Source organism: Semicossyphus pulcher, unplaced genomic scaffold, assembly GCF_022749685.1.
Source record: "Semicossyphus pulcher isolate SPU_LCO1_2020_fin unplaced genomic scaffold, fSemPul1.0.p SCAF_20, whole genome shotgun sequence".
NCBI classification, from domain to species: Eukaryota; Metazoa; Chordata; class Actinopteri; order Labriformes; family Labridae; genus Semicossyphus; species Semicossyphus pulcher.
The window spans coordinates 7,123,166-7,141,329 of record NW_027211694.1 but is presented as its reverse complement, the minus strand read 5'-3'; the positions used below and the strand labels follow the sequence as shown (position 1 = coordinate 7,141,329).

General features: G+C 45.0%; 1 protein-coding gene across 4 annotated transcripts in view; it reads right to left on the bottom strand.

Annotated features, from left to right (window-relative positions):
• The window catches only part of anks1b (ankyrin repeat and sterile alpha motif domain containing 1B), a 244,029-nt gene that overhangs the window by 52,087 nt on the left and 173,778 nt on the right, over positions 1 to 18,164 (bottom strand). For all 4 annotated transcript variants that reach the window (XM_069671528.1, XM_069671525.1, XM_069671527.1 and 1 more), the window contains exons 14-17: positions 13,925 to 14,559; positions 13,193 to 13,315; positions 9,655 to 9,724; positions 7,885 to 7,991 (exon numbers count right to left, since the gene is read on the bottom strand). In XM_069671528.1, the coding sequence (XP_069527629.1) occupies positions 7,885 to 7,991; positions 9,655 to 9,724; positions 13,193 to 13,315; positions 13,925 to 14,559 (935 nt within the window). The remainder of the gene's footprint in view (positions 1 to 7,884; positions 7,992 to 9,654; positions 9,725 to 13,192; positions 13,316 to 13,924; positions 14,560 to 18,164) is intronic.

Here is an 18,164-nt window from a genome sequence, read left to right as displayed (position 1 = left end):
TTCAGTCACAGGACAGCCTGTTTCTGATTAGATGCATTGGATGGAACACATAATGCCATCATTTAGTTTTTAGATCGGCCTTGTTAGCAGCTGTTTTTGGAGAAAAGGGTCCAATAATCCAACTGTTTAGTACCGAGCCAGCACAAAAGAACAGTTAGCTACAGATAGCAACTACTGGTGCACAAATTGGAGCATTGAGCAGCTAAACAGAGATAATGCAGAGTAAATATTAGGCTCATATTTGTCAGCTGGCACAAAATATAATTACAAAATATAAAAAATGTTTTAAATTTCACTCTTTAAAGCTGAAATAATTGATGTTTTTACATTACCAATGGGTCAAACTGTGTTTCGCAAAGACTTAAAAGTCGAGATGAACCCAGATATTTATCACCACAACTCGACAGAGTCCTTTAGCTCTTTAAGCTCTGCTCTTATCAGTGTCGTTTCCAACAGCAACAGGCAGCTCTGATAAACCCACTGCACACTCCCTGCACAGCAGCAAACACTAACAGACAACAGAGACTTGTAATGGTCGAGGAGTCAGAGACCAAACGTCAAATTAATGCTGATGTTGCTCCGTTTCAAACAGATTATTGTAGGTTTTTGTTTTGTTTAGTTTTTAGTAAAAAGTGAAAAAGAAAAGGTCTCAGAAATGCTCCTTTAAAGGGCCAGTTCACCAATCTTCAACCTCAGTCCTATCTTGCTATTATGAGGAGCTAAATCCATTATGGTTGAAGAAAAATGCAGTTTGGCTCTGTGCCTTTGAAGGACGCTATCCGCTTCTCCAACGGGCCCTGGAAAACTACGTAAAACGTGTCAGCTGGAGGAGGCCAGAGAGCTCGCTAAACTACACTTCCTCAATCTAGGACGCCCGCCTCCGATGTCATGTCTCGATCAAAATCGTCAGGTTTGAAATGTAGACTGCAGACCTGAAGATTTTTTAGACGATCCATCTGTTGTATTTCGGATTCTGTACCACTCTGAGCCGTTGCCTGCAGTGAAACGGTAGTATTTCACTCCAGCGTCTCTCGCTGGGTTGTTCCTTTCAGAGGGAGGGCCGCAATGCACGCTGGGTGTTGTAGGATAACTTACAACTTTCTCCACAGCTATGGCACCAATTCCAAATATTATTGCTTCAATCGATCACAGAGAACACCAGCTTTGACTGACAGAGGTTTTTTCCAGGGGAGAATTAGCTGTCTAGTCAGCAAACTTGCGTTAACGAACACTTAACCTTTGCTTTTATTGGATCTACTCAGACGTTAGCCTGAAAGCCTGTGTTGGTTTAAGACTCTTTTTAAACCCTGTTGCAGCTTCTAAGTTTAGTCAGTGTCTATAAGTATTAACACTGAAAACATGTTGTAAAATCTCTCCACTGCTCTCCCCCCTCTCTCCTCTTTTAAACATATGCATGTATGAACAGTCATTTAAACAGGGACATGATTAATCTCCATCTACAGTCCTTCATATCAAACTCTGTCTCCATAACAACCGCTCCGCCCCTTTGCTATCTGTCCATCAGTCTAGCAGCTCCTGTCCTCTACTGGCTGGTAAAGGTGACTGGACACGCCCCCTCTAATGACCCCCATTAGTGGCTGTAGATTGGATGGGTCCATGTTTATAAGTGCATGGCTGCATACATTCCTGCACAGAACGCGGAGCCTTTATGCTGCCGTGCTCTGATACAGATCTGACTTCAGGTCAAATTCATTTGCAGACAATCAGCTCTACAGACGAACTTTAACCGGCCCTGAAATGGAAAAAAAAAAAGCTTTTATTTTTTATTGCACTGGCTTGTTTCAGTTTGAATCTGCCGTTTAACTTGATTTTCCCACACTGAGTGCAGCTGAAATGAATTTGACCCGAACCTCTCCTTGAATGCACGGCCAACAATCAAACGGGGCGCTGCAAATGCCGATCTAATCCCCGTAGCCTGCGTCCACTGCATTAATATCAATTTGTGGTGGCCACCGAGTTTCCCCAAGGTCAGAAAACATTAACCGTCTTCTGTCACGAAGAAGAAAAAGAGGTGAAGTGGAAGAAGTGGGACTCCAGAAAAACTTTAAACAGAGAGAGACCCGGAGAGAGGCCCAGTCACTAAAGGGACTTTGAAGTCGCACTGATGTTTGCAAGGCTTTTTCATCTCAGCTCTTTTCAATATTAATTGTATCCAGAGGCATTACAAAGGAGACGACTTAGCTATTGAGTAACGCTTTTAGACAAGAGGGGCGAGCCCGGGACTGAAGAGAATCCCCAAATCTCTCAGAAGCACTGCCAGAAACTCTTAGCGACTATAAACGAGGTGCAAATGAGAATAGGATATGTCGGTGCGCTGATGTGGTGGCGAGTATGTGTGAGACGATGTCAGCGTGAGAGGAGTTCACATGGGGATATTACATAAAGACACTCTGAACTACATAAATTCTGCTAATGTGAACAGTGTGTGTGACGTTAATGGTTGCCTGGACTCACACAGCTGCTTCAATGAATCCTACCTCCACTGATTCACTCACTCAGCCCTGTAGGAGAACAGATGTGACCCAATGTAAACACAGCAGGCGACGTAAACGTTCTCTTTGGAGAAGATTCAATTCAATTAATTCAATATTAAACAAACGAAATAATATACATTATGATTGGCTGTATAGGGAAAGGGACAGTATGTAGTAGTGAGAATGATGCATGTGTTCTGTAAACCCTCAGGCACATTAGGGCAGGATTTACACACGTTTTTATCCTTCCTCGCTGCTTTATGCTGAAAATTCTGTGCTGTTATGTTGAAACGGCCCTCCTGTGCGCACAGAGCAGCAACTAACCCACTATAGACTGAGAGGTAAGAAGATAAAAGACTGGTCTCTTAAAAGAGACTGTTGCTGACTCCGAGGACAGACGGTAGCGGAAACATGACAAGTCATTATTGCTGGACTCCTCTTTAGACTTACAGGTGAACTAATCTGTGTTTATTAGTTTAACAGAGTGTTTTCGCCCCGACTGTTTACTGTTTTATGGCCTGCTGTTTTCTGCTCTAGTTGCAGCGCTGTTTCCACCAGCAACAAGTAGCTGTTTATTTAGCAATTAGCTTTTATAACCCCACTGAACATGACCTGCTCAGCACCAAGAAGAGTTAGCGACCAGCTGGTGAGCTGAGTGGAGCTTTTAGCAGCTTAAGAACCAGATCTCTCCCTCAGGCATCGATAGAAACCAGAACAGAAAAGAAGAGTGGATATTGGACTTGTACTTGAGGGGTGGCAGGATGTGAAATAAATGCTAATGTTGCAGGGAGGGTTTGCTATAACTGTGATAATATGTTAAAATTTGTGCAGCCTCCCAAAAAATGATGGCTGCGTTAAAGACCCCCTCCAGTTTCACCTTGTAAACATCTCCATGTGGTGCTATGAGACATATCAGGGACAACATCAGCAGTCATCTCCATGGCTGGGCCTTTTAAACTGCAGTGTACCAAGGACAGGCTGAACAACACGTTTTCAGATTGGCAGGTTTGAGACGTCACAAACCTAAGGAGCCAATCCCGTTAATGGCAGGGTGATGCTACGCATATCATTATGTGCAACCTATGGCAACCACGGCGATGCGCGAGCCAGCCGTAACAGTCATTGTGATTTTTGCAAACTCACTACTGACTACTAACGTTAACGTTACTACTAATAATTACTACATTTTGAGCTAGCTAAGTTTCAACAAGTTGCCACTAAACGATGGCAGAGACGCGTTTTGTGTTTTTCAGCTGTAATTCTACGAAAGGAGAAACATAGCACGTGGGGGAAGGTGACTATGCAGAGTCAGTAATTTACTAATGAAGAAGGAGGAGGAGATGCCTTGGGAGGATTTTGCAGAAAAACATATACATTTATTATTTCAAGTAGAGCATTTTATATCTTAAAACATGACTGGAGCTGCTCTTAAAAATATAATCTCGAAGATCTCAATTTCGTTCTCTTTGGCGGCACCTATGGTGATAAACAGTATTTGCAGGAGCACACTTCCCAGATATCCAGACAGTGTTGCATGTGTGACGTCCACGGTTGGCTCCTGATTTTCTTTGCTGATGGTCGCTTTCCTTTTTAGACTGTTTGCTTCATCTGAGCGTCGAGTTTGTTTCTTTTTCTTTGGATTTTCACTTATTTTTGAAGTTGTATCTGTAGTCATCCATCTTTTCTTTGTTTGTTCAGCCATAGTAGATTACTGTTTACTCGCAACACTTGCAGAGACCGGAAAAGCAGCCGCTTAGCTCCGCCTACCCTCTCTGACAGACCAACCACTGCTGGGTGATGGAAAACGCGTCACTAACTGGGCACGGCTTGTTTTGTTTTTTTCCGCAAAAGTCGCAACAGACAGCCAGTATGTAACTCTGCAAATGCAAAGGCTTTCATCAGTGTGCCATAGGCTCAATCACCTCTGTGTTACCTCATTAGAAGATAGATAGAGACTTAACAGACATTTATTTAAATGAAAATCTTCGAGATTATCACTTTTTGGTGAAGTTTTTAGGTGGATATGGTAAATATTGTAAACGTCAAAGATTATTCTCGGATTTTTGAATAAATCTATATTTTCATGTAAAATCTAAACAGACACATTACAGATAAATAATTCTGTCCTTTACTTCCTGTCATCTGCTTGTACCTGAAGTGCAAACCATAAGAATTCTGTTTAAAAGGATGACATATATTTCTGCTGGAGACATTATCATACACTCTGCACAGCCTTAGAGGAAGGAAGAAATATAGAGTAATGAAGACAATTTTACGTCCTTATTTCTATGATTTAATGTCGGGTCTGTTCTTGCTTTTTTGATGTCATCAGTAAGAAGCGGTTTCACTCCGTGTGCTGTAAATATCACTACATTTTTTATTTACTTGCTTCATCAATATGTTCTTTGATGAATACATCATGCCAGTAAAGTTTTATTGATTTAAACTGACACGGGGAAAAGGGAATAAGGAAGGAAGGAGGAGAGAGAAGTGATGAGGTCCGTCTGCTGGTGTGTTAGTTGCAGTCTAGGACTGGTTGATGTGGAAAATTATAATTAGCCACTGCAGAGATCTGAGATGTCTGAATGTAGACGAGTAAACATGAAGAGCAACAGTGTCCTCTTCCACACACACTCAGCCACACCGAGAGGAAACTTTCTTTCTGCCCACGAACCAATTAATTAGTACGAAAGATTCTTAAAGATGCTTTTAAAATGTGCCCAGAAACATCCAGACACACACTGACCACGTGTGGGAGAAACACACAAAGAGAAGAGATTTCCTCTCTGTTGCCAAGGAAACCAAATGAACAGATGCAGGTCACACTGAGTGGAGGACCAGAACGCACACACACCCATTTTAAACACATACATAAAATCAGATCCAAATGCCAACACGTCTCGTTAGTTTGTCAGGGAAGAACATCTAAGTGCCTTCTCCGTCAGTCAATTAGCATAAGAAGCGAACAGAATCTGAAAGGAAGAATGAGCGTGAAGTATAGAACAAATTAGATAAAGAGTGGAGAAGGGTAAAAAGCAAACCAGCTTAAAGAGAGCTCTGGATTTACCATCGGATAAGGGGAGGAGCTAGCTAGGCTAAGCATTTAGGCTTAGGATCCATTCTCTGTTTTTAAATGATCGTTCACATGAGTTGAAGATCTACTCTAATCTTCAGACCACTTCGGGCACTCTACACTACATCTGTGAAGGTTCTCGTTCATCCAGGTTATGTTAGTTCTAAGCTTAATCCAAAAGGAAACTGGACTTTGGTTGAAGTTCTTGAAGATGTTTCACCTCTCATCCGAAAGGCTTCTTCAGTTCTAAACTGACTAGTGGATCGAGCGAGAAATATAAGCCTCTGCAGGTCATTAGTATGCTAATAGATGTGTAATCAAGGGTGAGTCGCTAACCTGAGCTGTCGACCTAATGGCAACAAGCGTTGTTAGTACCCTCTGGTGTTGATGGGTCGTTAAGCTGAGTGTGATCTCAGGTGTTTGGGCAGAGAATTCAACACTGCATTGTAAGAGGGTGATAGGTGGTTAAGTTTCCAGCTTAACATAAACCCCTTTCGCACCTAAATTTAGTGTGTTGACGCGTGTTTTCAGAACCGGGAAGACCCAATTATAAATGCAGATGATCTCTTTTCCTATTGCCAGTGAAGTATCCTCCTGTCCGTCTCTTTTCTGCTGATGTCACAAACGCGGCCGAAACAGGGTTAGTAAACAGTGAAGATGTTACGGTGGTTAGGTCTTTATTGTATCTATTACGCATTCAGTCTTTTTATCAAACTCGGCGCCGACAAATTTGGTACGATGTTCTGGCGATGCTTGGACAGAGACGCGTTGAATTTGTAGCTGAGATGACAAGGAGTCGCAGAAGTTATGGACGGAGCATAACATCTCGCCGGAAAGGGGGCGGAGATTAGCGTGTCAACACGGGTTTTTTGTTTCCATCAATGCCGATCGGGTCTGACCCGGGTCTACTGCAGAGTCATTTGACCCGGGTCTGAATGCCGATTGTAGCTTTTCCCATTAAGCAAAAAAGCCGGGTGTTAGCGGGTTTTTTTGACCAGTCTTTCTTTCTTGACGGCTCTTTCAAACCAGCGTTCTTCTCTGTGACCCTTGCTGTCTTCAAAGGTGTGTCCGTTAGATTTTGTGGACAGCTGAGTCCTGACCTGAGGAGCTGGCTCTCCTCTGGGCCATGCGTTTGAGGAGGGGTTGTTTTGTTTCCCCTTTCACACGCTTGCCATGCAAGCAACTAATCAGTCACACACATTCACATGCTGTGCCTTTGGGAGCAATTTAGGGTTCAGTGCTTGCCCAAGGACACTTCAGCATGTAGAGAGGAGACGCTGGGGATGGAACTGGCAGTCTTTAGAGATGCGTCTGAACCTCTGGACCAAATCAGTGCCTGTGGTTTCAAACTAAAAACAGCAGATCAGCAGATTGGTAAGTAAGTCTAGCTGGCAGTTAGATGACCCTGTTGGGGTCCAACGGAAGTGTTAGCGTGACGTCACCTTGTTCCAGTCCGTAGGAAACTCTCGTCCACTAGCTAGTGAAACAACCTAATGCTAATAATAATTTGCATTTGGACGAACCCTGTCAGATTTTTTCCCTTTGGTTTTGAAAAGTTCCCGTTATGGAGATGTGAGTTTGTTCCCCCACAAAGCGCCAACCTGCAACTCCACACAAACTCCTCCAGTCAGCATCCCTCTGCTGCTGTACAGTCTGTTTCCCATCTTTCTGCCTCTGCTGCAGTTTCTCTCGCTCTGCCTTCATCACCGCTCATCTCTTCTCCTCGTTCTGCTCATTTATCATTCATTTACCCTCTCTCTTCCTGTGGATAGAGGACTTACTGAAACTCCCACACCAATATCAAAGGAGTTTCTGGGTGGGAGATGACCCAGCGAGTATCTCTTCCTACGTCACTTAGATGAAGGGAGCTACAGATGAAACAGAGATTCTGGTTGCTTCCTAATTCACAGGCTACAGGTGGTTGTTTTTCTATGTGCATTACTATTGTATAAGTACGGGCAAAAACCAAGCGTGGTTGTTGCATGTATTCTCAGTGGAGTGTGAGCATGTATGTCTGCAGAGCTTGATGCTGGAGATGTGGCGTAGGATTTCTGTGCGTAGGAGGACCTCACATGGCATCAGTGGGGAGAGGCAGCGATGATGGCAGAGGAAGAAGCAGAGAGAAAATGATACAAAGAGGAAATCAAATCAAACCGGAGAGATGAGAGTGAAAGAGAAAAATCTGTTTATGCTAATCAGTGCAAAGAAGATGATTAGAGATGATGAGATACACCTAGGGGAGCAGGAACCTTTGATGGAGGTGGGACAAACAGAAAGAGGAGATTAAAGCCCAAAAACACTTGTAAAGACACTCACCATGAACTGCACGTTGTCAAATCCATTGGCCAGCAGGTGGTTCTCGTACTGGACCAGGCCGATGGAGTCGAGCCACTGGCCCACGGACTGCAGCGGGCAGCGGGGACCTATGAGGGGGTGGAGGGGCAAACGCTTCAGTAGGGAGTAACCGTCCACGCGGTAGCAGCGGCAGTCCGGCTGAGACAGCTGGCACTGCCACATCATGTTATGGCGGGCAAAGTGGCTGTCGAAGGAGCCCGCCATGCTTTTGGGGAGTCTTTTGGCAAGGCAGCAGGAGGGGGGGAAAAATAAGGGGGGAAGACGGGTAGAGGGGAAGAAAAAAGGAGGAGGAAAAGGTGGAGGAGGTGGGAGGCTAGGCTAGAGGCATGGTGAGGATGGAGGGGGTCAGCATGCAAGGGTGCAAGCAGGTAAAGGGAAGGCGTCCAGATGCTTTCTTTGAATCCAGCCCGAGGGAAGAGAAGGGGGTAACTGCTGAAGTTGTATCCAGAAAAGAGCTCCCGTCCTGGGGTTAAATCCTGCCAGCGACGGGTGCTGGAGAAGACTGGAGGTATAGATCCGCAAGCAAAAGCAGCTGTGTGTTTGTCGCGCACAGCAAAGCAGCCGCTTTCTTTTTCAGCTGTTGCGCTCGCTTGGCTGCTCCCTTGAGCGCGCGCGCGTGTGTGTGTGTATGCGAATGTGTGTGTGTAAAAGAGAGAGAGAGAGAGAGAGAGAGAAAGAGCGAGAGCTGCCTGCGCTGTAGATTTCTCTTTATCAAGTACTCCCACTCTCATCTGTATGCTCCTGCAGCCTCCTCTCTCTCTCCCTCTCTCTCTTCTTTCTCTGAGCGCTGCTTTCCTCCCTCATTCCCTCTCTCTCTCTCTCGCTCGCTCGCTCTCTCTCTCCTCTGTCTACCTCCCGTCTCTGTCTTCTGTCAGGGTGTCGATCGTCACCCTACTCTCTCTACATATATCTGGCTCGCTCCGCTGATAATAGCCATCACAACGACTTCAGCTTCTTTGTCTGCAAGAAGCTGAATCCCTCCCACTCTCTCTCTCTCTCTCTCTCTCTCTCTCTCACACACACACACACACACACACCATGCTGAGTGTGTATGTATGCAGCCGCAGCTATATGTGCGTGTTTGTGCGCTGGGGCTTCTTTGGCACAAACAGGATTTCTCCCTGTGGTAACCATGGTTGGAGGAGGCTTTGCATTCAGAGATGAAAAGAGAGGGAGAGGGGAGGAGATCAGGAGGTGGAGGAATGGGGGGAGTTAAGGCAGGGAGATGGGGATGCACGCAGTAAAGTAGCGCAGGATCAAAGGTACGCAGGTGAGGAGACTGGCAAAAACAGGGACTTGATGCGCACAAGAAAGTCACAAAGCAGAAACACCCACACACACTCACACTCTATTACAACGCAGGTCTGGCATCATTATTATTAGATGTAATGGATAAGATTCAGAGCAAGTTAAGCAGAGAGAGAGTTATTATTCCTCGTGTCTCCAGGGTTCCACCTCTCAGTTATTAATCGATGACCTCAACAGGATGTTCACAGCCTCCCTGTCAATCAGGGATGTTTTACAACCTCACCTGTCTCATCGCTCTAGTACAATCGCCCCTCAGCTGCCTGCAGCTCCCTGGGACTTCCTGACCCTTGTGGGCTGAGCTTATTCTGGCGACCAATCTGCTGCTACCAAATCTTAGCAATTACTTTGACATGTTTGAAGTGTTATTATAACCAATAATAATGATGCCAAAAAGTTGTAGTACTGCATACTTGTGTGTTTTACCTGAGGTGTCGTCCTTGATGTCCAATCCGCTGCCTATTCCGGCCCCGATGGAGCTCATAATCTTGTCAATCTGAACAAATGGAGAGAGAGAAAGACAGAAGCAGAGTTACAGAGGTGTACAGCAAGTGCAAGGGAAAGTCATCTCCCAGTAATAAGGCTAACCCCTATTTCTGGATTCAAGTGTCACATAACATGATCATTATGGCAGCCGGCGCGCTGAGTGTCAGCCTTTCCCCTGTGAATTGAAAAGCATGGAGGAGCACAGCGGGGAAAAAAGATACGCCGGTGAGAAAGTGAAAGAGGGAGCGGAGATGAAGGAAGAAGAAGAGTGGGTTGAAGGGAGTTACAGCGGCTTCATTAGTGTCGGGCTGCTGGCTGCAGAGCGATCATCTCTGACCCTGGACCTGCTGCGAACCACTGAACTTTGTGACCTGCACATCCATCGGCCTGTCAGGAGCGCGGGCTCACCACAGGTCAGAGGAATCTGCCTGGCTGTGAGCGGGTCGAAACCAGTGTTTAAAGGGCCAGGCTGACCATGAAGGTAGCATTATATTAGAACTTCTTCTGCACACAAATCTCTAATTTACATGTGTGCAACAAACCAAAGCTTAAGGCTGAACAGTCAGTGTACGTGGGTAAAGAAAAGATGGCACATCAAGCTCGCTCAGAGACTTTCTTACATTCAAATTGGATTAAATGATTTTTAATGTGAAAATGTTGCTTGTGGTGACATCCATTTCTCTTTCGCTCTCTAAGCTCTTGTCAACTTGTTTTGATGCCCCAGAGCTATAAAAATTAATCTTCTAATTTATGCTGCTTTATGGAAATAACACAACTATAGTTCAGTTTATTAAAAGGATAAGTTGTGTTAACAACAACTGTGGTGTCGGTTTGCAGTTTTGTACACTGCTTCCTGGCTGCACGGTGGCGCAGTGGTTTGCACTGTCGCCTCACAGCTAGAAGGTTTCTAGTTTGAACCCCTCTTCGGACGAAGCGGGCCTTTCTTTGGGGAGTTTGCATGTTCTCCTCGTGCATGTGTGGCTTCCTGCTACAGTCCAAACACATGCTCGTTAGGTTCATTGGTGATTGCCTGTATGTGTTAGTGTGAGCATGAAAGGTTGTCTGTCTCTATGTGTCAGCCCTGTGATTGACAGGTGATCAGTCCAGGTTGTACCCCGCCTCTCATCTAATGACAGCTGGGATCGGCTCCAGCATCCCCCGACCTTTAACAGGATAAGCTGTACTGATAATCGATGGATGGATGGATGGATGGATGGATGGACATTGCTTGCCTTGGTTACAACAAGACTGTACAGAACAAAAGCCTGCGTATACAAAAGCAACTCTACAAAATGTAGTCAGATGATCAGAAGGACTTGGGGTTGAACCAAATTGTACTGAATCCCTTACTGCCAGTGTTCCTTACCCGTTTGACCTTCTTTTTAGCAGCATCGGCAAATATCCAGATCTCAGTAACTAGTTTTTGGATCCAATGTAATTAGCAAAACAGAAGATGAACAAAACTAGAAAAATAAAGACCGAAGCTGCTATTATCTGGATGTTCCTTTTCAGGCGATCTGCCATCTTTGTAGTTCTCTAGATTTAACAAATCTTTCGTGGAAAAAAATAAGGTATGAACCACAGACTGTATAAAAAGATGGACGACATGACAGATCCCTAAAAGTGAAGCCAAAACATTTTTGGCCTCAGTTTCGTACGATGAGAGCAGATGGAGACGTGTCGTCCATCTATTTATACATTAGTACGAACACTTAGCAACAGACTGTAAACTAATTACAAACATACACAATCCAACACTTCAGCAATTCTTCAGGTAATGCCGGATTAAAGCACACATTTGTAACATACAGGAAACACCTTAATTAAGCCTGTAGCACTAATGAGAGTGAGCATCAGATCAGTCTGTTGGGGGACGTCCCTCGTGATTCCGCTCTTGCTACTCATGCAACTCTTCCCGGAGCATGTGCTGCAAATAGAGCAACTTCGTCTGAAATCCACACATATATATATCGCTCCACTATTTCCCCAAAGCCATCTTATCTCGTCTTCCCGTAGCATGCAATTAAACAGGAAAGGTCACCTTAATTGCTGAGAATTATGGGAAATTCCATTTGGTAATTCATCACGATCAGCAAGTTGTGAGCTGCGTTGGGTAGCTAATGAACGTGTTCATGCAAATGTGGACAGGCGCACACAGATGTACTTTCACTCACATGCATTAATGTAAAAATAGAGACTAATTATCATCCTCATTATTCTAATATAATATAATGATATCAGATTCTTCATTTTCAGACTCAGTGTCCTTAATGCACGTTCACTGTGTGAATGATGACCAGTGAGCAGAAGCTAATGTGTGTGTGACCCAAAGCGTTTATAAAAGGCAGCCGATGCAGCAGTCAGTGGGTCACATCAGTGTCAGAGACCCTTTAATACAGAGGAAGCCCCGAGCGCAAGCACACGGAAACACAGCGGCGCCCGCGACCTCCGCTCTCTACCCTCTATAAGACAAACTGCTCTCTCTCTTATATCTGCTGCTCTCCCCTGCAGCTCCGGCGCCGCGCACGGAAGAAAATCAATGTGGGAGCATGTGAAATTAGCGCTCTGGCTGCTTGTGCACCCCGGTAGGAGAGATGGTTTCAAAATGGGGAAAAATTGAAGGAGCTCACTGCTGGGTGTGCAGAGGTTTCCACCGCTGCCTGGTTTGAGCATTCTGGTTGTAATCAATTTTAGTTGTAAAGGAAAAGGAGTAAAGGAAACAGAATGTAGGCCTAACTCTCATGCAGAGCCAAAAGCCAAGGATTAAACGTGCATTTTGAGGTTTGATTTAAACACAGGCAGAGTGGAGGACAGCTGGCAATGTGGAGGCAGAGCGTTCCAGAGCTTTGGAGCTGCAGCTGAGAAAAGCTCGGTCACCCCTGAGCTTCAACCTTGACCTTGGGACAGCCAGAAGCAACTGAGCGTCTTTGAAGAAACACGAGGTTTTAAAAGGTCAGAAAGATAGGTTGGAGCAAGCCCATTTAATGATTTATAAGTTAATAATAGAATATTAAAATTAATCCGAAAACGCACGGGGAGCCAGTGAAGAGAAGCCAGTACAGGGGAAATGCGCTCACGTTTGGGTGTACCAGTTAAAAGACGAGCTGCTGCGTTCTGAACAAGCTGCAGGCGAGACAGAGAGGCCAGGGTAACACCAATGTAAAGTGCATTGCAGCAGTCAAGACGGGCGGTGATAAAAGTGTGCACAACTCAAAATCATTAAAAGATGAATAAAAACTTGACCCAGGATAAAAGCTGATAAAAGCTTGATTTGATAGCTGCATTTATCTGCTTGTCCATTTTAAAGTCCTTATCCATTATGACCCCCAGATTTCATTAAAGGTTCTAGGGAGGACAGATCAAAGTTGGGGGTGCTGCAGCCTCCATTGGGTCCAAAAACAAGGAAAAAAATAAGGGAAATAATTACTTGATAAACACGTGTCATTAGCTGTAAATATATGGAAAAACTGCTTCTTACTTCTTCCCACTCGGCAGTGAAGGAGGGCGTTCTCTCCAGTCTCGCCCCTGGACTGGCACCCTCTCCCGGGCTGGGACTTCCCGGCCCCTGGCCTCGAGATCCAGACCCCCAGCTGTGCTCCTCCTGGACGAGACCAAAAGACAAATGTTTTTTTTATCTAAAGACGGTTCAGAGAAAAACTCCGTTTCCATGCTCATCAAAGTTTCATCTATTATGAAGCGTTTTCCATCAAACAGACTTTGTATTCAACTTATGATTTATTTACTATTAATTAAAGGAGGAGTCTTGCAGGCTGTGGCTCACAGCAGGGAGCACTCTGACCCAGATTAGTGAGTTATCTAATGTGCGGGTGTTTCTGAAGTCACTTTGCATGACACAGCAAGATGCAAACTACCTCCACGCCTGCATAATTCATACATCTGATTATTTACAATTAATACATCTGCTTTCAGAGCGAGCTGGAATCTCTGTGCTGACTTAAACTTTTGTGAAAAGGGAAACTTTTTAACGACTCTTAATAGAAAAGACTTTAATGTGTTCCTCTTACATAAATGTCTCTGAGGAGCGAGCCAGTATGAAAAAAAAAAGAGTTTAAAGATTTAACATGTCTTCATAATGCATCATAAATGCCGGCTCTATTATATAAATCATGCTCCTGTTGAAGCTTTGATCAAACACAGCAAGAGTCAAATTTACAAGACGATGGACGGTCTAAGTGGAGACGTGTCTAACCTGTATGGGAGACACAGCTACCAGGTTGGAGTCAGACTTGGACAGAGACTTGGAGAGCTGCAGGTCCAGCACGCTGCGAGGCATAGACCTCATCCTCCCCAGGGTGCAGGCCCTCTCTTCGTACCCAGCAGCAGATGTACTTCCCTTGGGCACACCTCCTCGTAACTCTGGGACTTCTCCGTTATGGTCAGAGTAAGAGGACGGCGGGCGGCCCAGCGTAGACCAGCCTCGAGGTGGATCCAGCTGCTCGCAATTCCTGGGTTGGGCCTGGTCCTGGTTGACTCTAGTGTGGAAGACGGTCCGGTACACCACCTGCGGCTTCTGGGGGTCGTCGTCAGTTGTGCTAGGGGATGAATCGAACACCTGCGCGGCTCCTCCTCCGATCACGATGCTGAACTCGGGGTTCTGCAGCAGGCTGCTGCGGACGTCTGTGGAGGCATATTTGCGGGGTTTGGGGCTGTAAAGGTGGTAAGGCGTATCGGGGGTTTCACAAGCCGGGGAGGATCCATGAAGGAGGCCTGCAAACTCCTCGGGGATGTGGCTCTTCCTGCGGTCCTCCAGCAGAGCATTGGATGTGGACGAAGAGCAGAGAGGAGGAGGAGGAGGAGGCGGGTCTCGCTGGTACGGCCCGTCGTCTGCAAAGAGCACACACACAAAAAGAAGTCAGAGATCAGAGAAAAAGCTGACAAAAATATGTAAAAGTGTAAAGCAACAGCGACAGAGGAACGCAAAACAACCTCAGCTGCAAATAGGAAGAAGGAAACATCTTCTCTGATGAAAACATGTTTGTTTCTCCAAGGAAAAGTAACAGACCTCCTGACTTGGATTTCACACCTCTGCTGCTTCACTGTCTGGGTGCAAAAGTGTGTTTGGGTGTCTGAACCTGTGCATGTATGCATGAACTCATCCGGCCAGACATTCTTACACCACTGACTGTTATGGGGGAATGCTTTCATGCTCCTCACGCAGCCCGTGTGCAGCCAGGTGAGAGGAAATCTGCTGAAAGCCTCTTTTAATACTCGATACATATGTGTGTATTTGTAGATGCACGTAAGGTGTGTGTTTGTGTCTGCTCCACTACCCGCCTGTCGGCTTGTGTATGCAGATTTTCACATCCGCAAACAAGTCACACCTGAGGGCACAACAATCGTCTTGCATGTTAAAAAGATGCCTTCCTCGGGATACAAGATGCAGAACAAGAGGTGCATTATTCATTCCTATTGTACCTTGATTGTTTATTACACCTCATCAGAGCAGTGCTACGCTCATGATGATAAATCCACACTGTAGTGAAGGAGTAGCATCATGTTCCGGTGAGACCCAGATTGTTGCTCCGCTCCTGTGGGAACAGCCCTGCTCTTATTTATTTATAGTTTCAGAACAAAGTGTCTTACGCAGTGTGACTAAAACTAAATGCAAGATTTATAGAGTTAGAATGATTATGAGAGGTGTAACAACACATGAGAGACGGGACGGCAGGTGGAGGGAATCATACAGAATGACTCAGAGATGAAAGGAGGAAGCACAAACGGATTACAAAGTGTTGTGTAATGTAAACTTTACATGAAAGATCTCTAAAAAGAGACTCACAGTTCACATCCTCACCTCATTTTTCTGATGATTTTTTGGGCCATTTTTACCTTTTATTAATCGGACAGCTGAAAAGACACCGAGAGGAGAGAGTGCAGGATGATATGCAGCAAAGGGCCGAGGGCGGAAGTCGATCCTGCGGCTGCCGCATCGAGGACTGTAGTCTTTGTATATGGGGCGCCTGCTCTACCCGCTGAGCTCCACCAGCACCCTGCATCAGCATCTTTTACACACTTTCTATTTTCAGCAAAAAAAAAAGCTCAGATAAACCAACTGCATGCTACCTGCCAAGCAACAAATGACACGCCACTAAAGTAAACAAATAGCTAGCGAGCGTAGCTCCAAGCCTTCAAGTAACACTCATCATGATTTCTGCCTTTTATTTGTTTTTTATTCCTGTGTTTGTGAAGCACTTTGTAACCTAGTGTGCTCTACAAATAAAGCTTTAGTTACTCACTTAGCTCGCCGCTGGGAGACAGATCTTTCCCGGCAGTTTAGGAGAAGATTGGTTTGATAGTTTGCGACATGTGACCATCTATAGAATCGCTTTGACAAACAATTAAAGCTGATTCAATGATCAGTGTGATAGACCAGGGGTTCCCAAACTTTTCCATGCCAAGGCCCCCCAAACAGCATTAGCTTCTGGCCAGGGACCCCCAAAACCCACAGACAATGCTACAAAATATGTAAAGAAACATCAACTTGTATTTTCTTACTTTTATTCACTATTCAATAATTATTATTATTATGAGGCTAAAAATGATGCCTTCAGGGCCCGCTCGGGCACGGTAGCTTGCTGTGTGAATGCAGCAGATTGCCTGTTTTATCGGCCTCTGCCGGATGTTTTTGCATCAAGTGACGCTGAAGTTTCGAAGGTTTTAAACACTCGTTTGAGAGGGTCTCCAGACAGAGGACGCATTTCGGGCAATCATGGCCATTTTTCTGTATTGCTGTAAAGCCATACTTAATGTATGCTGCCTCATATTTTCGGATTTTAGTTGGCCATGAGTTCTTTTTTTTGCAGCAGAGTCTGTCTGTTGGTCTGCTCCTTCGGTCTATTTGTTGTCAAAAACCTGTCCATTTTGCGCTAGCTAGCTACACGCAAGCTTGAGGAGCAGAGCAGCTGTCAGATCTGATAAATCAGTTTACGTGTTGTACGGTTCAGGACAAATGGTTATTAAAAAAATAAAATTAAAAAATTCAAATTAAGATTTTTTTTCTTATCTTCCCCCCAATTTTCTGAGGCCCCACTAGCGGCCCCCACTTTGAAAACCACTGTGATAGACTACATAACTTTTAAGGGGGAATAAAGAGTTAAATTCTCGTATTTGTATACAATTGAATAAAAGAAGGAGAGCTGATGCTTTGCTCCTTAATGCACGGTAAAACATAACATCTCCTCGATCTGCCCGAACACAGACGCACGACTGAAACCAGTAAGTAGCTTCTCAGGACCTGATTTAGTTTGCCGATCAGCTGCTGATTAATCTATAACACTACATATTATCCTGTCATGGCGCCTAACACTCTCTCAGTAGCTAAGGAGAAAACTGTGCGTCTAGACCAGATCGCTCTCTCTCTGCTTCCTGTCACTGTGTGTTAAGATTGTGTACAGGCCTTGTAAACACTCTGAGCGCTGATAACATCACACACACTCTCTCAGCAACAGTCTCGCGATCACATGGTCCCTCGCATGAATAGAAACAGCGCCCGTCCACGCTGACATACGCTCTTGTGATCAAAACTGTCACTTTAATAATAATTCCATGTGAGCTCGCTGCCCCCTCATGCGTCCGCACTGAATACAGCGTTTCACGTCTGTCCTCGGCTCATGCGGCCCAACATGAAACGATTACGTAAGCTGAGAGACTTTCACGAGACAATGCGAGTCTGCAAATGTCACCCGGCTGCCAGAGAGCCCCAGAAGAGAGGCTGTCTGAAATCGCTCGCGACGGTTAAGAACGAGAGACGCTCGAGCTCCTCTCGCTGCGGAAGGATGAAAGTGGGAGAAAGTGGAGCGATATCAAAACCAGCCCTCGAATGGAGAGCCATTTCATGTGATTTGGAATGTGATTGCTGCACCTGAACAGTACGACACACATTAACAGTCTTCAGGTAATGAGGGCTGGAAACATGACTCACGCTCGGGCGTCACATGGACTCAAATTGCCGTTATGCTGAAAGCTCTTTAGCTGTGACTAATCCTCGACATTTTGAAAGTAAAATAGGCACTAAGTGGCTCAAAGATCAGGGTACATACACCATGTGTTGACCTTTGCCCTCAGCACTTAATACCTCTTCTGATGCCTGCATTGTCTTCTAGCATGAGGTACTTTAATCAATAGCTCTCAGCATTGACAATATGTCAGGGGATCAATGTTTCTGAGTCATTACATTGTAAGAAAAAAAAAGGACGATTATGTAAGACCTGCTTTTAAAATATAATATGCAATTGAAATCTTCTGGGTCAGATAAAGGAGCATTTCTGCAGATAATAAAACAATTCCTACATTTTGACAGGACCATGAAGGCCTCATTAAGCTAAAACAGAAGCACACTGCCTCCTTTCTAAGCCCTGCGTTTCTTTTGCAACCTTTCATCACTCATCTCTTTGCTTCTCCTCCTTTTTTTTTAAGGATGAGGAACCATT